General features: G+C 48.4%; 1 protein-coding gene across 1 annotated transcript; it reads left to right on the top strand.

The window, feature by feature from the left end:
• The first annotated feature begins 17,098 nt into the window (after nucleotides 1–17,098).
• LOC141022669 (uncharacterized) lies at nucleotides 17,099–17,593 on the top strand. The gene has a single exon (XM_073498930.1). It carries the CDS (start codon nucleotides 17,099–17,101, stop codon nucleotides 17,591–17,593), a length of 495 nt encoding a protein of 164 aa, XP_073355031.1.
• The last annotated feature ends 6,080 nt before the right edge of the window (nucleotides 17,594–23,673 follow it).

Genomic DNA, 23,673 nt, shown 5'->3' with positions numbered 1-23,673 from the left:
GCAATCTCAAAACCCGCGAGATTAAGACTATTTAAGCTTATGGGTAGGATAAGGTAATGAGGTGGAGCTTCATCAAGCACAAAGCAAATATGGTGGCTACATACGCAAATAAGAGTAAGATGAGAAGCTACGCAACGGTCGTGAAGCTAGAAGTGATCAGGAAGTGATACTGAAACTACTTACGTTCACACATAACCCAAACCGTGTTCACTTCCCGGGCTCCACCGAAAAGAGACCATCACGGCTACACATGCGTCTGATTCATTTTAATTAAGTCAAGTGTCAAGTTCTCTACAACCAGATATTAAAAAAGTCCCATCTGCCACATAACCGCGGGCACGGCTCTCGAAAGTTCATACCCTGCAGGGGTGTCCCAACTTAGCCCATCACAAGATCTCACGATCAACGAAGGATATTCCTTCTCCCGGAAAGACCCGATCAGTCTCGGAATCCCGGTTACAAGACATTTCGACAATGGTAAAAGAAGACCAGCAAGACCGCCCGATTGTGCCGACAAATCCCGATAGGAGCTACACATATCTCGTTCTCAGGGCACACCGGATGAGACATCCTATGAGTAAAACCGACCCTCAAGTTTCCCTGAGGTGACCTCGCAGTCTACTCGGTCTGGACCAACACTCAGAGGAGCACTGGCCCGAGGGGGTTAAAATAAAGATGACCCTCGGGTTTGCAACCCCAAGGGAAAGTTATAGGTTGTTAGGCAAATGTAAAACCAAGGTTGGGCCTTGCCGGAGGAGTTTTATTCAAAGCAAACTGTTAAGGGGGTCCCATAACCCCAACCGCGTAAGGAATGCAAAATCAAGTAACAGAACACCGGTATGACGGAAACTAAGGCGGCAAGAGTGGAACAAAACGCCGGGCAAAAGTGCAAGCCTTTCACCCTTTTCCATGTATATAGTGCATTAATTAAAATAAGAGATATTGTGATATCCCAACATATCCATGTTCCAACATAGAACAACCTGCAAGGCACCTGCAACTAGCAATGCTATAAGTAGGGCTGAGCAAAAGCGGTAACTTAGCCAAACAACGATTTGCTAGGAAGGTGGGTTAGAGGCTTGACATGGCAATGTGGGAAGAATGATAAATAGGTGGTAGGTAGCGCGACATAGCGATAGAACGAACAACTAGCAAGCAAAGATAGAAGTGATATCGAGGGTAATGGTCATCTTGACTGCAAAGTTCTCAGAGTTGTCGAAAGCTTTATCCTCGTTAGCGTACTTAATAGGTTCCTTATTCACGAAATCATCTCCTGGCTCTACCCAAAGCAAGAACACAAGCAATGGAACAACAATCAATCACGGTGCAATGCACAAGCAACATGATGCAAGGCATGGCATGGAATGCAATGTATGATGTGCAATGCATATGGGTACTCCGGAAGGGAAAGGATGAACAAAAGCATCAACTTGGCAAACCAATTGTGCTGCTGGAAAGATGGGGTAATTTCGGTCGAAATCGATATAAGGACCACCGAAAACGGATGCACGGTTTGCAACTGACAAGCAAAACAATGACACAAATCTGCGATTAACAGCATCATAGCACTTAGAATGCAACGGGAAACTATGCTACAGAAATCCAACATAGCAACAAAGCACATGTTAGAGAAGTACACATGGACCTCTACAAATCACGAACACTGAGCTTCTGCAAGTTCTCAATATAACAAGCTCAAAATAGCATGGCAAAAATGCAAATGATAACAGATTCATAGACTGAAATACTAAAATGTCACAACAGCATCAGGTAGCAATGTTTAGAGCTAGCAAACAACATGCTACAGGAACATATCATGGCAAACAAAGGCATGGAACGGTAGTACTAAAGGCATAGAAAAACTCCCTTAATGAACTTTACCCAAAGATGCATAGAAAATGATGTGGCATCCATGCAAACATGGCAAGTTATATGAACAGTTTCAGACTTGGTAGAAAAACATGACATGGCAGGAACAGATTCATGATATCAACTTTACAAGCTCATGCCACTCACGAAAAAGCATTTCATGGCATAACAAGGTAACCAACATGAATTAGACATATTCATGAAGCTAAGAATGGCAAGATTAAGTTCATAGAGTGCATGTATCACTACCAACACACATGACAATATTGAATCTCATGTTAACAATCTGCCAGTAATACTATTTAGCAAAAGTAGATCATGGTAATGACAAGCTAGAGTACTCCATAATTTCAACCAGAGGCATGAAAGGGTAGAGAAATACCACATATTCAAAACACTCTTAGTGAACTATCTCAAAATGTGCATGGATCTCATGGTAGCAACATGGTAACATAGCATCAAAATGTAACAGGAAATGACTTGGAAACATCACATAGCCTATTTTGCATGCTTGTGCTAGTCACCACATAGCTCCTAAAAAGACAAGGCTTGCACCTCCGTAAATATGGCATGATGGATCTCATAGAACATGTAGACATCATGCTCATAGGATGCACACACAAAATGCAACGAAAATGATAAAACATCAAGTTATGTTGAAAACCAGCAGACAACATCATATATCACATTTGCAACGAGGATTAAGGCATCAATATAGAGAGTAACATGCATGCAAATGACACTAAAATTAAGAGCATCACCAGGCGAACATTATGATATGTCAATGCGCAAAACGGAGTTATGAGCATGGAGATATGACATGATGAACAGGGCACGAAAATGTTGAAAACTTCGGGACTTTAGATCTAGGGTTTCGGGCACGGAAACCGAGGTTCGCTGGGGTACTTGCCGGAGATGGAGGAGATGGCGGCCGGAGCGCGGAGAGCTCGCCGGAGCTCGGGGTCTAGTAGATCCGGCGACCGGGACCGGATCCGGCGGAGGGAGGAGGCGCGGTGGCCGGCGCCGGTAGGAGGCGACGTCGGGCGGAGGTGGCGTCCGGGGCGGTGGCGCGCGAGATCAGGCGGCGTCCGACGAGCGCCGGAGGCGGCCGTCGCGAGGCGTCGTGGGGAAGACGGCGGCGCGCGGTGAGGAAGGCTGCGGGGCGGCGGAGGCGTTGACCCGCGTGCGGCGGCGAAGGCGATGGGCTTCGGGGGCCCGTCCCGGGCCTGGCGGGCCGGCGGCAGCGCGCGGTGGCCGGGGCCACATGTCACGCGGTGAGTGGCTTGGGGTGGCGGCGCGGTTTCGTCCAGCACGGATGGACACGTCCGGCGGCGCGGGGAGAGAGGAGCTAGGGTTTCATCCGTGATTTGGAAAGGGGGATGCATATTTATAGGTAGGGGAGCTAGGAGTGTCCAAATGAGATACGGTTTTCGCCCACACGATCGTGATCTAACGGCGGAGAGCATGGAGGGTGTTTAGATGGGCTAGTGGCCTGTTTTGGAGGGGTGTTGGGCTGCAACAAGAGAGGGGCTTTTGCGGTTTCCCGGTTAACGGTCGGGGCATCAAACGACCTCCAAATGGAGCAAAATTTGACACGCGGCCTACCGGTGATGTAACAAGGCCACTCGACGAATCTCGACCCATTCCGAGAACGTTTTCCTCCCACTCACGAAACAAGATTCGAGGGGTGCAACGGGTGCATGTGGGAGTGTCGGATCGCGAAACGGACAACGGGGAAAATGAGCGATGCATGATACGAACACGAATGCAAATGAGATGCACATGATGACATGAGATTAAATGCATGACATGAAAAAATGCAAAACGAGCGACAAAAACCCAACCACGAAGGAAATATCATATCACATAGCCAGAAATGGCAAGAGTTGGAGTTACCATTATGGAAAGTTACATCTGGGGCGTTACTCTGTTGCCATGGGTTCCGGAGGAGGGAGGACACGCTGTCGAGTAGAAGCTCTCGTCGCCGCTACTGGAGCACCGGCGCGTCCTCTTGCCATGGCAAAGGGAAGAAAGAGACGAGGCGAGGAGGAGACAAATGCAGAAAGACGTTGTCCCTCTCCCCTCTTTATAGAGGGGCGAGGCCCGGGCTCGTCCCCCCAACCTGAGGGCGGCCGCCCCAATCGACCAATCCAGCCGCCAGGGGCGCGAGGAGTCAGGGCCGACCCGCCGCTCCAATCAGCGCCGCCCGGCCTCCCGCCTCTGCATTAAAGCCCATGCCCTCTGTGTCCACCACCAACCCTCCCTGAGGCATGGAGGACACGTGGTGGGCGACCCAGAATTCAAGAGGAAGGTGGAACGGCCTTTTCCCGCCCCGTGACCGTAGGGCGCGGGCGCCATGATGGCCACGACCCGAGTCCACTTAGTAAATGAGCCACGCCCCTGTGGCTTCCCCTTTTTTATGGGGACGACGCGGGCCGCCTCTTTACTATTCACCGCGATATGACGCAAGCGTGCTACAACCGTCCCACGCACGACCCCCACGTCACGCACTCAATGCGAGTCGTGGGGAAGCGCAACTGGCGAAGGAATTACTACGGTTAAAACTCTGCCGCGCATGCCCGCGCACCATTCTGGGCCAGGCCCAACAACGCTTCGCGCTTATGTGTGGCCCAGGCCTGGGGGCTCCTGTCGGTGTACAAAAGTAGGGGCCTTTCTGTACCCCTTTACTTGTGCACGGCAGTTGCAGCCACACCTGCGGCCACGCTTGGCAGGGCAGAGGAAGCAAATACACAAAACTACCAGGGCAGTGCTGAAGCCAGAGGCGCGAAGAGCAAAGGGACAAGATGGGTTTCCCCCAGCAAGAGCCTTGCCGGGGGCGACCTACGCTGCCCCGGCAAGAGCCTTGCCGGGGCAACTTGCCCAACACCAGCAAGACCGCCAGCCTTGAGTCTAAGAGTTCTGGCACCATCAACAACATCAGAACCAAGGCTCGGGAGGCGCCTGCATGGTGGCATGTAGATCTTTGTGAAGACCAGAGGCCTGTAAGACTAGATGAGAACCAGAAGACGAAGACCCCCGGCAAGACTCTTGCCGGGGACGCCCACGAGATCCCGGCAAGACCCTTGCCGGGGCCCGGCAAGACCCTTGCCGGGGACATCTGCGGGACCGAGGCCAGGCCTAGACTTGCCAAGGTTTCACTGCCCCGCACCCGTCCTGACGTGGCGGCCAGTCCGCCAACTAGACCAGCGCCTGCGTGGCAGCATGCAGCTTCTAGGCCAACTAGCCAAGCACCTGCGTGGTGGCATGCAGATCTTCGTGAAGACCCTGCCACCGCACCAGCTCAGCAACCAGCCAGCCAGCGTGGCGCGGCATGCCTCGTCACCTTGGACGCGCGTCGAAGCAGGGCAAGGCGGCGACGGACGGGACGAGCTTCTTTGCCGCCCCCGATAAAGCGAGAGGGCACGTCGGCAGCGCATTAAATGTGTTTGTCCTTCGGTACTAGGCGATAGACTTGTACACTGTACATACTTTCCACCTCCTGTGTGCCACTGTGGCGGCCCCTTTGACATATAAAAGGAGGCCCGAGGCGTACTGAGGGAGGATTCGAACTTTTTGGACTGGGCATGCACCGCATCTAGTTCAAGAAATCAAGAACACTAAATACACACAAAGCAGGACTAGGGTATTACGCATCGCTTGCGGTCCGAACCTGGGTAAAAATCCCCCCGTGTTGATCTTCTCGACCCGCTCTTTGCGCAGCCCCACGCCCCGCCAACCATAGTAGGGATTCCCCGTGATCCCATAGGTGTCGTCCCTGAGCCCCGACAGATGGCCATGTAGGTACATACGAGCGTGGTCTCGAACATGAACAGCCGACGGCGTCGTGTTCATCGGCAGCCAACCGACTGGGTCGGAACATAGGAAACATCATCATGTTCATTAGGAGCCAAGCGGCTGAGTCGGAACGCGTCCTATTTATCTGGAGCCAATCGGCTTGGACGGAACAGCTGAAATGGGGTCTTGTTCGTTAACATGGGGTTTGGCGTACCGCAAAACGGAGCAAATAGAGTTCTCTTTGGCTTCCTACGATCGAAACGGGGTCCTGTTCATCGGGAAGGGTCTGGCGTACCGCAAAACAGAGGAAACTGACTTCTATTCAACCACCTACGGTCGAAACGAGGTCCTGTTGATCGGGAGGGGTATGACATACCACAAAACATAGGAAACGGACTTCTCTTCGAGCGCCTACAGTCGAAACGGTGTCCTCTTCATTGGGAGGGGTCTGGTGTACCGCAAAACGAGACTCCTCGGGATACTGTTCATCCACCATCTACTGCCTCGCTCCAGCCTACACTGGATACTGTTCATCCACCGTCGACTTCCTCTAGCCTCCACTGGCTACGGTTCATCCAACCTCCATGGGGTCCTATTCATCCACCCCAACCGGCTAGGGTGTGGCGGCCTCCTCGGGGTCCTGTTCATCCAGCGGCAACCACGGGATCCTGTTCATCCAACCCCCACCGGGAACTGTTCAGCCACAGCCAACCAATCGGCTCGACTCACCACACGTCTCGATCGACTCATTCTACATATCGTGCGTGCGGCAGTAATGGGCACTGTTCATCGAGAGGCAACCCAACACCAGTTGGCTCTACGCCTCACACATGGGCTCGGTCGGCTTCAATAAGCAGCAGCAGCAATCGGTCGCTCGAGTTCAGTTACTAGCAGCACCGAAGGAATAGCTCGAGTTCAGTTAGTGGCGAAGAAATCGCTCGGGTTCAGTTAGCAGCGAAGGGAGATTGATTGGCTTCAGTACGTAGCTAGTGCGATCGCTCGGGTTCAGAGGTGCGCGCCTTGCAAGGGTTCAGTAGTGAATGCCTCGCACACACGTGCATACGAGAGAAACAACGCGCAAACCACACTGCGTCGCTCTGTCCCGACCACCCACCATAACCAGGAACTCCTCAAAAATTTCCTCGCCCTCACTTCTACCACGATTTTTTACGTCATGGACGGCCCAAAGAATGTCATGTAGGTGCGTCTCCGGCCCGCCAATGACGAAAAGCCCATTTTCTATCATATTTTTTTCATGGAAGTATGAGGCCACCACATCTACGGTGATACATATTTCTGTCACAATTATCATCATAGAAGTGTCATAACCATGACAGAAAATGTTTACGGTCGGGCCATAATGTCACGAATGTGTCTTTTTTTGTAGTGCCTCTCTTGGGGGTAAAACCCTACATCCTGCTTGGATTTTATTGAGTCGAAGGAGTACGGAGTACATGATGATCTATCTCAAGTTTGGATGGTTGTGTTCGAAACCCTAAGGCTCGTATTGGTGTGCCTCTAAAGACTAAACCCTCCACCTTATATATGCACCGGGGTACATAAGTTACAAAAATGGTCGGTTACCGACTAGGAATAAATACGCCGACTGTCAGATATTTCCTTGACGTACATGACAAGTCTTCGGAAGTTTCCATCCAACGTACACCTAGCGCCACAGCTTCGGTATTCCCTTCTCCAGTGATCGGTGGGTCATCCGCTCGGCCCATAAATTATAGGATGTACAGGTTGGCACCCCTTAACCCAGGACACCCTCACCAGCCATTTAGGGTGCTTGATGTCGAGGATAAATCAAGCCTCCAATAGCTTGGCCAGTTCTCCCCCCATAGCTTATCGTTTTGGTTATGAGAACCTACAGAGTGCCTACTTGATGGGTTTAAATCCCTCAATAATATTGAGGCTGTGCTCGGTGAGGTTTCTTGGGATTCCTCGCATGTCCAATGGGTGCCAGGTGAAGATGTCCCAATTTTCCTGGAGAAAAGCGTGCAGCGCCTCGTCAAGTGACGGGCCTAGCCGTGCTCCGATGGAGGCTGTTTTAGATGATCCCTCGTGATGCACCTCACATTTTTCTATCTCATCGGCTGGCTTAAATGATATAGATTTCGGCCACTTATCGAGGATAACATCATCTTTATCCATTTCCGCCCACAGTGTTGTTAATTCTTCGGACGCGAGGGCTTCGGCTTCGGCCTCCAAGACGAGCGCTGCCGTTTTATTCTCGACTTTGAGAGATCTATCTATGTTGCTTGTAACGGTGATCACTTCATATGGTCCCAACATCTTGAACTTCATATAAGCCTAAGGGGGGACTGCGTGAAATCCAGCAAGCGCGTCACGGCCGAGGAGGGCATGATAGCCACTTCAGAAGGGTACACTGTTGAAGGTTAATTCCTCTATTCGTTAGTTGTCGGGAGTTTCGAATACCACCTCGAGCATGAATCTACCGCTGCATCACGCCTCTTTCCATGGGATGATCCCTTTGAATGTGGTTCGGCTTGGTTCGATGCACGATTTGTTGAGCTACATCTTTTGCAAAGTGTCCTCCTAGATGAGGTTTAAGATGCTACCACCATCCATTAGGACTTTGGTCGGTCGATAGTCGTTGATGATGGGGTCGAGGACTAGGGCCACGACTCCTTATCTAGGGCTGGAGGTTGGCTTATCCCCATGTCCGAAGGTGATTGGGGTGTCTAACCACCTGTTGTCCGAGGCTGCCATGTGATAAACATGGTTTATTTCCCGGAGAGCTCTCTTCCGCTGGTTCCTCGAGGGGTGAGTCTCATAGATCATTAGGCTCTCGTCCCCGTCGATCGATTCTTCCTCCCAGTCTAGTGATTTTCCTCGGATTTTTGCAGGTCTGAAATTGTCTAGGAGATCAATCCCCCTTTTGCCACTTGCCCAACAACCCAATATGTGCTAAGCCCGTGAGTCAGGTTTATGTTTAATGAGACAAAGTGTATTGCGCTATTTCGTCTAGGATCGCGTCCAGCGTAGTCTTGGGTCTATTTCCAGCTGTTTCTCCTCGTGCATATGTCGAGCAACTCAATCATCGATTCTGGAGCACTTTTGGCATCGGCATGTGCGCCTTTTGTCGGCAGAATCTAATAAACCCTAGATTGCATCCTTCTACTCTTTTTTGCTAGCCAGGCGTCTTCCATAACGCAGTATCTTGATATTATGTCCGATAGCTCGGGGAACGTTATAACGCATCTCTGTGCCAAGACATTGGAGATGCCTTCATCATGATAATTATAGCCAAACGTCGCAAGGGCTTCCGCATCGCAGCAATATGGGATCTTATTTTTTTATGAACAAGAATCTCATCAAGAATTTTCAAACTGTTTCTCTAGGCTTTTGTTTAACTTAAGCTCAATCCCATACGTCGTTTGGTCTTGAATCATCGAGGCAATATGCGACATGGGGGTGGGAGGAAGAGCAAATCTAATTCCAGCTCAGTCTGACATCGACTTCCTAAGGAAATCTCCCCGAAGGTGGTTGAAGGGCACCCTCGAGGGGGGGGGGATTGCGTCGCGATGTTTTTGAATTCGTCTAGGTAAGATTTCGGATCCGAGTTCCATGCTTGATCCGATCAGTCCTAGCAATGGTCGACCGAAGGGCATGGAACCGGCCTTTTGCAGCGACCGCTTTAAGGTCCTCAGCCATATCCGAGGATGCAGCAAGAGATTCGATTGCTAGATTAAATTCATCGGGCTTTAGATCCTGAAGGTGGGTAGACACTTTGAAGTGCTCCTATGATTCGATTGATCCAAAGTCTTGAGTCTCTAGCATGGGGGACACGCCAGAACGGATCAAATCTTTAGATGAGGCTTCCATCGAACCTTCGTGACCACACAGCGGGACCTGTATGGGCCACCAATGTCGGTGCTAAAATTGGCGGATCTCGAGTAGGGGGGCCCGAGATGGTGATCTTAGAACGATGGTAACATCAAGAATAGGGACACGATATTTACCCAGGTTCGGGCCCTCTAGAAGAGGTAAAACCCTACGTCATGATCATATTATATTGATTGTGGATGGGTACAAAATAAAGTATGATCTACGTCGAGATCGTGTGAATGAGCTCTAACCTCTAAAACCTTGAAATAGTACCTCTACGGACTAAACCCATCGGCTTATATAAGCACTCGGAGTATCTAGGGTTTACACATGGTCAGTTACCATCTAGGGATAAACATGCTGATCATTCAAATACGCCTTGAAGTCTACGCCAAGTCTTCGGAGGTGTCCATCTTGATTACGCCGAGGGCCAGGGCATGCATGGCCCATTCTTTATTTGTTGGTGGGTCTTCGGTCGGCCGATGAATGGCATGCCAACGTGGTGTGGAAACCCTAATCCAGGACACCGCCAGCAACCCCCTAGAAAGATAAGGGGAGGACCAGGGACATTATAAATAGAAGATGACCACAACCTAGCTAGCAAAGGGTTGGATTCATCCGCAACATACCACCTGCATTGTAATCCACTAGTCTAGAACATATCAATATCATCCACAACTGGAGTAGGGAATTAGACCTAGCCGGTGGCCCAAACCTGGATAACTCCGGTTCACCTTTCTTGGTATCTTCTCCATGTCGGCCGCACGACGCCTAAGGAAACATTGCGCGTTCAGTCTCTGACCGAACTAACAAAGGGATGTTGCACACATCCCAATGTCTGGTTCCTAGACACCGACAATAGGTCGCGCCCAGGCCCGGCCTTGAGGGGGAGCGAGAGGGGCGGCCGCCCTGGACCCCCAAATTCGAGGGGGCCCATGGTCGTGTGTGTGGGAGAGCGTGGAGCGCCCTTGCCCAACCACCATCCGCCATTAGAAGAGCACGAAACGTTGTATATGACTTCAAGAGAAAGAAGAAGACTGAAACATTTTCTTTAGCGATCTGAGCCTTGGCCCACACATCAGTCAGGCTGGGCAAGAGGCGCACCGGTTCAACTTGAATTAGAATACTTGTAGACGAAAGAAAGGCAGTTGGGACCACAGCGATAACGAACAAGCTCTTGCATTCACTTTGTGTCATAATAAAAACTCTTGCATTCATTGCTTTGTGCTTTGTATTAATATGAATCCATGTGTTTTAAAAGATTGATTACATCCTTTTAATTTTTTAAAAATTGTGATTACTTGTTCTAAATTGATGGTCATTCCTTTTTCTATAACATACTTTGATTTATAAATGTTCGCACAAGCTGATTTTTTTTGCAAGGTTGTTCGCATAGGCTGATTGTAGTTGTCATCTACTAGCTAATTAGATATTTTACGTCACAATTTCTTCTTCAAGCTATCAGTTTTGTCATATTAAAACTTGAATTCGTTCTTCAGCACCTCATGGGCATAATTTAGCTCACGGGATGGTCAAGGTAATTTGGCTATATATCCTATGTGGTCGTCCCTTGTATGGATATTTGCGACCAACACTTGATTTCTGTGCGTCCTGAGCATATACACCTCATCATCATCCCTCACACGATCACATTGATAAGTGAGTTGCTAAGAGGAGGCCCCACTGCGCCCACAGCAACGCGGTTTCAAAGAAAGTATGTTCCATTATCATTATCTTTGTATGCACAAATATCTTTAAAAAAATAGGGGCCCGTATTCAAATTTCACCCCGGGCCCCCAAAAATCTTAGGATCGGGTCTGGTCGCGCCTCGATCTTGTGGGCCCTGAGTGCATCTTATGGTCTTCTCCCGAAGTTTTTAGGGTCTTTTATTTTCAATAAAAATCATCATAAAATTTCATCGTGTTTTGACCTTCCTAGATATGATTTCTTGCGAAACCAAAAACATGCAAAAAACATGAACTGACACCGGGCACTAGGGGTCTGTTCTAATCCTCTCTGAACTTCCGAAACTCCTCAAAATTAGCTTCAGAAGCTAGCTTCGAACTCCACCTAGCGATTAGTGAAATGTTCTGCACATCGCCAGCGGGACCTCCTAATCGGCACTTAGCTAGCGCTCCTGGCGCTCACACGCGGTGCGTAGCAGGCCGGCGCAATCAACCTGTGGAGAACAACAAATGTGAAGGAAAATGTTGATGTTAAAATTCGAGAAAAGAGGGAATCGATCTTTGCTCGCCTAAGTCAACAACTTCGAGCCTTGCCACTAGACCAAGCTAAAATTGTTGCTTATGACCAGAAAGTAAGCCTATTTGACCCCACTTTTAGTACAAACATTAACATATAGACAACTTTCTTCACATTCATTAATATAAAAATATAAAAAATCACAAAAAATGAAAACTTTACAAATTCAAAAATATTCACGGATTTTGAACAAAAGTTCACGAATTTTCAACAATAGTTTGTCAAATTTGAAAAAAGGTTCATCGAATCTGAAAAAAGTTCATTGATTTTGAAAATAAGTTCATTGATTTTGAAAAGAAAATCATCGAATCTAAAAAAGATCGTCGAATCTGAAAGAAATTTCATTGATTTTGAAAAAAAGATTCATTGGTTTTGAAAAAAGTTCATTGGATTTGAAAAAAGTTCATCGTTTTTTTTTCAAAAATGTTCATCAAATTGAAAAGAGTTCACCGAATGTAAAGGAAGTTCACAAATGAATAAAAGTTCATCTAGTTGAAAAAAAAGTTCGTCAAATTTCAAAAAAAAAATCATCAATTTAAAGAAAAGTTCACATATCCATAGATTTAAAGACAAATTTCCAAAAAATAATCAACTTTTAAAAATAGTTCACTATATTAAGAAAAAGTTCATTAAATTTGTAGAAAAACATCATTGCTTTGGAAAAATGTTCCTGCATTTAGGAAAAGTAATAAAAACGAAAATCGATGACGGAAGAAACCAGGAAGGAAAAAAAGAAAAAACAGGAAACAAAAGTGGAAAAAAAGGAAAACGAAAAAAAAGAAAAGAGAGGAGAAAGGAATAATACAGAGAAAAGGTTGTGGCTTATCAGATCCTGCTCTGTAGCGGGGTTGTTAAACGAACGAAGCTCGACGCGTTAGGTCGCTGGTTCGAGTCCTAGGGAAAGCAGTTGTTTTTTGCGGAATGATATACAAACTAACGGGCCGGCCCACCATGGGGCGCTGCAGGCGCCAGTTTGCGAATTGCGTACAAATGGGCGCCTGCAGTGCTAAATAGGAAACGCCCGTCATAGCTTCTCTCAGCGATTTGGTACGCTGAGGAGGCTGCTAGCCTGCTCGGCTAGAGTTTGGGCTGGCTGGATTCAGCCCAGCTCGGGCCTGGCTGATTTTTCAGAGATAAAAGGGCTGGACTGCAGTAGGCAGAGAACATCTGGGCTTAAAACTGATGTAATTTTTTTCACATGGACTAGTTGTTGTTTTTTAGTGTACAGAGAGATGTGCATAGAGTTTTGTAGAAGGACTAGTTGTTAGCGAGTTGGACTAGGAAAGGCATGAAGTTTGATTCTGGATAAGTAAAAAACATATGAGTCCTACAATGACCTACTGTGTTATAGCCATGGGACTTGTTATATTTTGAGCTGTAGTGCAGAGAGTTTTCTGTACTATATTTTTTTGAATCATCACAAATTATCCCAGTAAAGACAAGTTATAATTTAGAATAACAAGAAGTTTTGTTATTTGTCATAGAACAAAAGCTTCATTTGCATATAAGTTTGCAAATCAAAATGGCGACCCATCTAAATACATGAACATGATCACTTCACCAACTAAGAGCAATGGCAGTAGCTAGTTCATGCCTAAACAAATCCATGTCAGGAGCACTTTCCGCAGATGTTGAAGCATCTGATGCATTTGCAGGAATAACTTACTTCTTGTATCTCTCTGTTGGAACATAATCTAGATCCCTCTCACACTGAAGAAAGTGGAGATCCTCCTTGTCATGGAGGCGGACGTAGTTGTGTAGTGTCATAGTAGCCACAACAATCATCTTTTTTGTATTGATTGAGTAGTTTGGCATCTTAAGCAAGATTTGCCATTTCATTTTCCAGACACCAAAGGTTCGCTCTATGGTATTGTGCTTGGAGGAGTGGATCCGGTTGAACTTTTCTACAGGAGTAGTCGGGGTGCACCTCTCTTGAAGTTGGGGACGTGATAGCATTCTCCTATGTACGGTGCTAGATAGCCATCCCTATTAGGATACTCAATGTCTACGAGGTAATACTCCTACACAAAATAACAACAAACATGATTGTGAATTCAAGGTTATGAGACATAAGTTGCAATAACAACAAACATGAATGCGAATTGGAGGATATGTTAAATAAGTTGCAATATCAAGAAATACTAACCCTCGGGAGGATGTGGGAACGTGGCCTTGTCATTTTCAATTGTATGGAAGAGGACACTTGTATCATGCATAGAACTCGTTCATCCAATTGAAGCATAGGTGAAATGCATGTCAAAGTCACATACTGCCATCACATTCTGAGTTGTTGCACATGTTCTTCCAATATACCTTACTTTTGACTGCCGCACTAGAGGGAGAAGGCATGCCCGAAGAGGGACTCCAATGGTCAGTACCATCAGCTGTGATATCTCCAAACATAGTCCACATGTTTTGTTCATTAGCAAGTCTTTCTTCTTGAACTTGCCACAACCTTTAATATCATGTAATACAACAAGGAAAACAATTTATTAGTAACTAAAATGATATAAATTTTGATATGTGATACATCATCCAAAAGAACTTACAATTTTAGCCTTGTTCCACCATTCAACATCTTGTGACACGGGGTTGTTCACATCATCCCATCCGGCTCCGGTCTCATCTTTAATATGCTGAATTCACCTTTAAGCTTGTCACATTTGTTTTTCAATTTCGTATGTCCGTAGTCAAGCCCAATTCTCATCTTAAATTTCCTTGTCACCTCATCAAAAGCATTTGGTGTCAAATAATTGCATGGCCTATTTCCAGCATTCACTTGCTTGGCAAACAACACGCAGACAATCCGAGTGCTTTCAATGCTCCATTCAGAAGTCATGCTTGACTCTTCTATAAGAAGATGCATGTCACGTTGGTCCTCAAATGTATCCAGAAATCATATGAACGGAATAGTACCCATATGAAGCTCATGTGACTTGTGTATGCACAAATCAGAAGCTCATGTAACTTGGGTATGCACAAATCAATTGAACAGAACAGTACACATAACACAATTCAAACTAGTGCATACATATGAAAAAGTAATACCCGCTGAATTTTTACGTTGCCGCCATCATATATGAAACTAACAATGTATACACAAGTCACATGGACATAGCAGTAATCATATCACACTTGAAACTTCTGCAGACATGTGCAAAAATAACACCCATTCCCATGCACAATAGCTTCACCATGGCTGCCATGGAAGGACCTTGGGGAAGAAGCAAAGGGAGCTCACCTAGGGTTGATGTCGTCGGAGAGGGGGACTCGAAGGTTCAGGAAGGGTCCATCGAGGTCAGCACCGGCGTTGAGGTCGAGTTTGCAGCCGGTGGGGGTGCAACGTTAGGTGCAGTCGGGGATGCAGCTCCGGGGTGGTGTTGTGGGTGGGAACCGGCAGGGATGGCCCTGTAGATGCCGGATTTGGCAGAGGAGGTGAGCGCCAGTCAGAAAAGGGGCGGAGACGGGCCCGGCGGCAGGAGTGGCGGCGACTGGAGAGGTTAGGTCAAGGGACAGAGGAGAGGATGCCTGGTCGAGGGACAGCGGGATGTGACTCTATGTAAAACGTTTTCTTTAGTGGGGGTAGTTTGGTTGTAAATATGGGCAACTCCTCTTTCTCGTTTTTTTGGAGTTGGGCTAACCCTGCTTCGCATTTTTACATTGGACTCGGGCTGAGCTCCTGGAATCTAGCTACTATGAGCTATAATTCGTTCGGGGCATCTTCACGTTACAAATTTGAGAAGATAGAAGCAGGAGGAGATCAGAACAGGCCCTAGATTAATAAGTTAGTCCACAAAAATAATATAAAAAGCATACAAAAGTGATAATATAATAGTATTTAACAAAAAAAGTATAAATATGTTGTTGACATATCAATAGGTGTGAGCTCATGGGAGCATTTCAAAAAGTAAACAACAACCCCTCAAGCTACAGTAGACATCTGATGGAAGATCAATGTGGACTAGCACTCATGCGCCAGTGGAACAGTAAGTAGCGCCAGGGAACGTTCGATAATAGATGGAAGGCATAATTGCTCCGTGCAAAAAAAACTGGTTCAAGCTTCACTGAACAGCGCTTCAAGGCTTTGATTTCTTCATAGATACAGTCATCCTCATAATGCCAAACTTCTCACGTATGCTTAGGCATGCATGCCTTGAACATGGAGAGTGGATCGAGATCCTACAGACTAGTACAACTAGATGACACCCGCGTGTTTTGAAGTAATCTTGTTAAAAGAAATGCATTATTAGGTGCCACATAAATAACTATAACTAATGAAAATAAAATGTAAGAGTATTCCTTAATATACACTTTAAGAATATGAAGCATATAACAAAAGCATCTATAAAGTAGAAAAATAAGATTGCATCTAAAAGTGTCATTTAAGTAAAAAAAAGTGAAAGGTCAACTACGCCCAACACATAGACCATGTCCGTGAGAGCACAAAACTTAGTGCAAAATAATTAATCTCGCATGCCAGGCGTTGCATGGATATACAAAAATATAACATATAACTTACATGCATGATTTGCTGATGTGGCATGGTTTTATGGCAAGGAAAAATAGGTAGTGTGTAGTAGCTATCTAACAATAGAGAGAAAGAGCATCGTTTCTAAAGTAAAGGATAAACTATATAGGCATGCTCCAAGCGCCTAACACATATACTGTGACTATGAGAGCACAAAACATAATGCAAAAATTTAATATATAACTTACATGCATGAACTGATAGGTGGCAGTATTGTATGAATATGCTAATGTAGTAAAGGTTAGAACTTACATGCAATGTATGCTGATGTGACATGGTTGCATGGGTAGGAGAAATAGGATTGTCTCACAATTAAAGCTAATGTGATTTAATACCCACTTAGAATCCTCTATTTTATGTTGCATGGTAGAGGATTCTCATGCATAGATATGACAAATGTTGGATCCAGATAATAAATGGCTATACAATTTTGATGATGTGGAAGCTTACATGTTGAGATAATTAGAATGTCCAAGCGCCCAACACATATACAATGTCCATGCGAGCACAAAATTTGTTGCAAAAAGTAAGGTGGCATGCGAGTGCTACATGGATAAAAATATAATGTATAACTCACATGAATGGATTGCTGATGTGGCATGGTTGTATGACTAGAAAAATACATAGTGTGTTGTAGCTATTCCACTAGGCAGCGCTAGACGCCGGTTGACTGTTGCCAACCTCGACAGGTCACCTACCGAGCCGTTGGATCAAGCGCGCGTCAATAATCAGGATCAAACACAGACTGGGTCATCGTTTTCATCCCGTTCCTCCCGGGCCATGAGCCGAATGTCGCCGAAACACCAGCGCACCTCCTCTTGTGGACTGGATCCTAAGACCTTGGTGTTTCGCGATTACTTGCTCCATGGCCACGTCGATGGCACTATTGACTCCAGCCTCATGGTGAACGATGAGGAGTGGATGATCCTCGACGCCACCATCATCCACTGGTTCTATCTCACCATCTCCAAGGACCTCTTCCACACGGTGGTGGATGACGACGATGATGCTTACGTCGTCTGGACCATGCTCAGCGGCTTCTTCACTGACAACAAGTTGCAGCGCAAGGTCCTCCTCCACGACGAGTTTTATGGGTGCCAGCAGCTTGACTCATCCATTGACGATTTTTGCATGCGCCTCAAAAAGCTCGCCGATGAGCTCCGTGATCTCGGTGAGACCGTCGGCGACGAGCTCCTCATCAGCACCCTCACCGTCGGTCTCAACGAGGAATTTGGGAACGCCGCCTCCAACCTTACTCTCATCCCGGAGCCAACCTTCGCCTAGATGGTGGCATACCTTAAGCTAGAGGAGAGGTGGATGAAGATGGCCCGGACCAGGGCAACCCATACTGCCCTCACTGCCGGCACTCGCGGCGGGCCCGCGCCGTCCGCCCCGGCCCTTCAGCCACCCCCGGCCGCCTTCCCGTACCAGCAGCCGCCCGCCCCGGCCACCAATGACCGCCACCGCGGCGGGCGCAAGCAGCAGCAGCCGCAGCCGGACGGCGCTCAGGGCGGAGTGTCGTGTCAGCCGGCTCCGTATTACGCCGGTCAGAACCCATGGACTGGGGTTGTCCGATGGGATCCTTGGTGCGCGACCTGCTTCGCACCAGGTGTTCTACGCCACATCGCCGCCCTATGCGGCACCCTATGGGCCGCTCTACTACGGCCAACCGCCACAGCCGGGAGGGCTGCCGCCGCTACCCCTAACGGCCCCGCCACCATCGCCAATGCCCACGCTTCCCCCAGCGCCATGGGACCTGGCCTTCCTGGCGGCTCTGCACTCTGCTCCTACCATGGCCAACTACACCGGGGGTGGTGACTGGTATATGGACACCGGAGCTACGGCTCACATGGCTTCCCACCCAAGTAACCTCCACACCTCCTATCCTGTCCATACTTCCACTCGCATCACCGTCGGGGGCGGTTCCTCTCTTCCTATTACTCACATAGGACATGCATCATTTCCATCTACATCTACACCATTGTCATTATCTAACATTTTAGTCTCACCTGATCTCATTAAAAATCTTGTTTCTGTTCGTTCTTTTACACGTGAAAATCCTGTTACCGTTGAGTTTGACGAGTGGTTTTTTTGTTAAGGACGCTCGTACCTGGATGGTGCTCCACCCATCTGACAGCCCTTACGAGCTCTACCGGGTCCACTCCACCACCCCCGCCGCTCATGTCGCCCTCGCCACCGGTGTGGACCTTTGGTCGCTTGGGTCATCTCAACCCCGCCACCCTTCATCATATACTTCAGAATTTTTCATTCACGTGTAATAAGATCGACGATCACTCTTGTCATGTTTATCGCCTCGGCAAACATGCTCGTCTTCCATTTAGGGCTTCTTCCGATGTTGCATCGTACCCGTTTGAGTTATTTCATAGTGATATATGGACCTCTTCATTTGCAAGTAATACGGGCTATCTTTACTACCTTGTCATTCTTGATGATTTCTCGCACTATGTGTGGACCTTCCCGTTGCGGTGCAAGTCCAATGTTATATCTAATCTTGCTGCATTCTACTCCTATGTTTTCACGCAATTTGGGCGTCCCATCCTTGCGTTACAAACAGATAACGGGAAAGACTTCGACAACTTAGCTGTCCGCACTCTCTTCACCACACATGGCACGACTTTTTGTCTCACTTGCCCGTACACTTCGCAATAGTACGGTCGCGCTGAGCGCGTTCTTCGCACTCTTCATGACTGCGTTCGTACGCTTCTCTTCCATGCCAATGTGCCTCCGCCCTTTTGGCCTAACGCTCTCGCCACTTCATCACTCCTCATTAACCTTCGCCCTTGTCTTACTTGTGGGAACTTTGCACCCAATCATCTTGTCTGCGGTGCACCACCCTCCTATGATGAGCTTCGCATTTTCGGCTCTCTCTGCTACCCTAGCATGACCGGTACCGCGCATCATAAGCTTGCACCCCGCTCCGTTGCATGCATCTTCCTCAGCTACCCACCTAACACCAAAGGATGCCGCTCTGTTGCATGCACCTTACTCCATGCCGGTGCCCCGCCCCTAGCTCCCGAGATCCTCGGCACGCGACCTCCTTCGCACCAGGCGTTCTACACCACGCCGCAGCCCTATGCGGCGCCCTACGGGCCGCTCTACTACGGCCAGCCACCGCAGCTGGGAGGGCTGCCGCCGCCGCCCCTAACGGCCCCGTCACCGCCGCCAATGCCCATGCTTCCCCCAGCGCCATGGGACCCGGCCTTGCTGGCGGCTCTGCACTCTGCTCCTACCCCGGCCAACTACACCGGGGGGTGGTGACTGGTATATGGACACTGGAGCTACAACTCACATGGCTGCCCACCCCAGTAACCTCCACACCTCCTATCCCGTCCATACTTCCACTCGCATCACCGTCGTGGATAGTTCCTCTCTTCCTATTACTCACATAGGACATGCATCTTTTCCATCTACATCTACACCATTGTCATTATCTAACATTTTAGTCTCACCTGGTCTCATTAAAAATCTTGTTTCCGTTCGTTCTTTTACTGAAAGTGCAATTAATCGTCGGGTGGTTTTGGTAATTCATAACAACATATAGCTCATTGAACTAATATCCATTCAAGTTGATTATTTTAGAAAGTTCAATGATTGGCAATGGCATGGACTAGAGATGTGGACCCTTCAAAATGCTAAAGACAAATATTGGCAAAAGCTCAAGACTCTTCATTTATATTTTAGTGATCGAAGATCACATTGACTCCATAGGAAAAGCCAATACTATTAAAAGGGGATGAGGTGTTGCTTAATGGTCTACTTGCTCAAAATGCTTAGTGATATGCTCCAAAGCCCTCAACCACTTTCTCATATCCAAATATGTCCTAAACCTAAAGTCAAACTCAGCCCCACCGATTTGATACATCCGGCGCCACCGAGTTCTTTTGACATAGCCATAGCAAGAAACCCTAATCAGTTCGGTCTCACCGATAGGGATTTCAGTCTCACCGAGATGGGATTGCAAACTCTCTGTTTCCCTTCGTAACATTTTGGTCTCACTGAAATGAGCGATCGGTCCCACTGAGTTCACAATGCAAACTCTCTGTTTCCCTTTTGTAGTGTTTCGGTATAACCAGAAGGAGCGATAGGTCCCACCGAGTTTGCCTGACCAACTCTTTGTTTGCTAATTGCTGAAATCGGTCCCACCGAGTTCATGCAATCGGTCACACCGAGATGAGGTTTTGCCATAACCCTAGCGCATCGGCCCCACCGAGTTAATCATGTTGGTCCCACTGAGAATCCTAACGTCCACATTTTGAACTGAATCGGTCTCACCGAGTTCACCTATTCGTTCTGACCGAGTTGGGTCAAATGTGTGTAACGGTTAGATTTTGTGTGGGGGTTATATATACCCCTCCACCCCTTGTATATTAAATAGACAGCCATCAGAACGTGCCTACACTTCCACTACTCATTTTCTGAGACAGAACCACCTACTCATGTGTTGAGACCAAGACATTCCAATCCAACCACAAGAATCTTGATCTCTAGCCTTCCCCATGTTGCTTTCCACTCAAATCATCTTTCCACTATAGCCAAACCTGTGAGAGAGAGTTGAGTATTGGGGAGACTATCATTTGAAGCACAAGAGCAAGGATTTCATCATCAACACACAATCTATTACCTTTTGGAGAGTGGTGTCTCCTAGATTGGTTAGGTGTCACTTGGGAGTCTCCGTCAAGATTGTGGAGTTGAACCAAGGAGTTTGTAAGGGCAAGGAGATCGCCTACTTCGTGAAGATCTATCCAAGTGAGGCAAGTCCTTCGTGGGCGATGGTCGTGGTGGGATAGACAAGGTTGCTTCTTCGTGGACCCTTCGTCGGTGGAGCCCTCCGTGGACTCGCGCAACCGTTACCCTTCATGGGTTGAAGTCTCCATCAACCTGGATGTACGATAGCACCACCTATCGGAACCACGACAAAAATCTCCGTGTCTACATTGCGTTTGCCTTTCCAAACCCTTCCCTTTACCTTCATATGCAATGGTTTGCATTCCGCTGCTGTACTCTTAGAATTGCATGTGTAGGTTGATTGCTTGACTTGTGCTAAGTTGCTAAAATCTGCCAAGACTTAAAATTTGGGAAAGGCAAGATTTTTATTTGTTCAAGTAGTCTAATCACCCCCCTCTAGACCTACTTTCGATCATACATTTACACGTGAAAAACATGTTACCCTTGAGTTTGACGAGTGTGGTTTTTCTGTTAAGGACGCTCGTACCCAGATGGTGCTCCACCGATGTGACAGCCCTGACGAGCTCTACCTGGTCCACTCCACTGCCGCCGCCGCTCCTGTCGCCCTCGCCACTGGTCTGGACCTTTGGCATGCTCACTTGGGTCTTCTCAACCCTGCCACCCTTCGTCATATATTTCGGAGTTTCTATTCACGTGTAATAAGATCGACGATCACTCTTGTCATGCTTGTCTCCTCGGCAAACATGCTCGTCTTCCATTTAGGGCTTCTTCCCATCAGTACTGGAATCTGGCATTTTGCCGTCGGCCTCCTCTTTGCCGTCCGCTTCCACAAAGTGGACGGCAAAGAAAGGGCAGATGGCAAAAAGGCTATTTGCCGTCAGCTGCTTCTTTGCCATCAGCCAGCTGACGGCAAAGAGCTAGAAGGCAGACGGCAAAGAGCCAGGTGGGCCCCACAGGGCACGGCTAGCTAGGTCAGATTCTTTGTCGTCTGCCTAATCTTTACCGTCTGCCTGCTGGACCTTTGCCGTCCGCTGGCGGATGGCAAAGAAAGGGCCCAGCTAACGACCGTCTCCCCCTGTCTGTCTCTCCGCCCCCACCCCCCTCTCTCCCCTCTCTCTCACCCCTCTCTCCACCCCGCGCCCCCAACTCACCCGCGCCCGCACTGCCACCGCCAAGCGCCGCCACCCCACCCCGCCACAGCACCACCCCGCGGCCCCAGAGCCGTGCGGCCCCGTTGCCACCACCGCCCGGCGCCCCCTCCGCCCGGCCAGCATTGCCCCGCCACCGCCCCACCCCGCCGCAGCACCACCCCGCTGTCCAGGAGCCCTGCGGCCCTGTCGCCACCACCGCCCGGCGCCCCCTCCGCCCGGCCAGTGCCACCCCGCCGCCCCGGAGCCCTGCGGCCCCGGAGCCACCATCGCCTGGCACCCCTCCGCCCGGCCAGCGCCCCTCCGCCGCCGAGCAACCCCGCCGCCCAGTGCCCCTGGGCCCTGCTGGCCTGCCGCACGCCGTCCCACCCCTGCCGCAGGTGAGGCCCGGCCGCACCCCTCTTCTCCTATTTTTTTTTGTTTTTTTAGTTTAGATTACTTTTAGTTTTGTTTTAGATTTAGTTTAGTTTAGATTACTTTTAGTTTGGTTATATATTTAGTTTAGTTTAGATTACTTTTAGTTTGGTCTTAGGTTTATGTTTAGTCATGAAAAAAACTAAGAATAATTAGAAGAAGAGGAGGAGAAGAAGAATAGCTAGGGTTAGGTGTAGTTTTTTCCTGTTTTGTTTTAGGTTAATTAGTGCTAGGTTTAAGAAGAGGAAAAAGGAGAAGAAGAAGAAGAAGAAGAAGAAGAAGAAAAAGAGGAGGAGAAGAAAGAAGAAGAAGAAGAAGAAGAAGAAGAAGAAGAAGAAGAAAGAGGAGAGGACGAGAAGTAGAAGAAGAAGAAAGCTAGAGGAGAGGAGGAGAAGAAGAAGACCAGCGACACCCCGACCCCGACCACCGACACCCCGACCCAGACCCCGACCAACGACACCTCGACCTCGACCCCGACACCCTGACACCCCCACAATCGACACCCCGACCCCCCCACCCCGACCCCCGACCCCCGACACCCTGACACCACACCCCGACCCCGACACCCTGACACCCCGACCCCGACAATCGACACCCCGACCCCCCCCACCCAGACCCCGACCCCCGACACCCTGACACCACACCCCGACACCCTGAGAGCACACCCCGAACCCGACCCCGACACCCTGACACCCCGATCGACCCCGACACCCTGACACCACAACCACACCCCGACCCCGACCCCGACGGGGTCATATATTTGTGAATTATGAGTTAGGTTGTATATTTTTTGATTTTGTTATGCAAAACATCATATATATTTGTGTTGATCGGGTGTATTTTTATTATGTTCATGATGATGATACACTTAAATTATATACATATTATTATGTTCCTCTCAGGTATCCAAATTTTTTATGTTGTACTAATTTCGTTTACTTTTTGTCATTGCAGGTGTTGACAGGATGGTGGGCAAGGGTCCAGAGCGCCCCGAGCCTCCAGCGAGCGCTACTGGGAGGGATGGTTCCATTATTCCAGCCTAGCCCCTCCGGAGAGCGTTGCTAGACAGTATGCAGACAGCTACGACGGGGGCTT

Source organism: Aegilops tauschii, chromosome 5 (assembly GCF_002575655.3).
Source record: "Aegilops tauschii subsp. strangulata cultivar AL8/78 chromosome 5, Aet v6.0, whole genome shotgun sequence".
Taxonomy (NCBI): domain Eukaryota; kingdom Viridiplantae; phylum Streptophyta; class Magnoliopsida; order Poales; family Poaceae; genus Aegilops; species Aegilops tauschii.
Note: the sequence above shows the minus strand (reverse complement) of the source record. Positions and strands in the feature narration are given on the sequence as shown.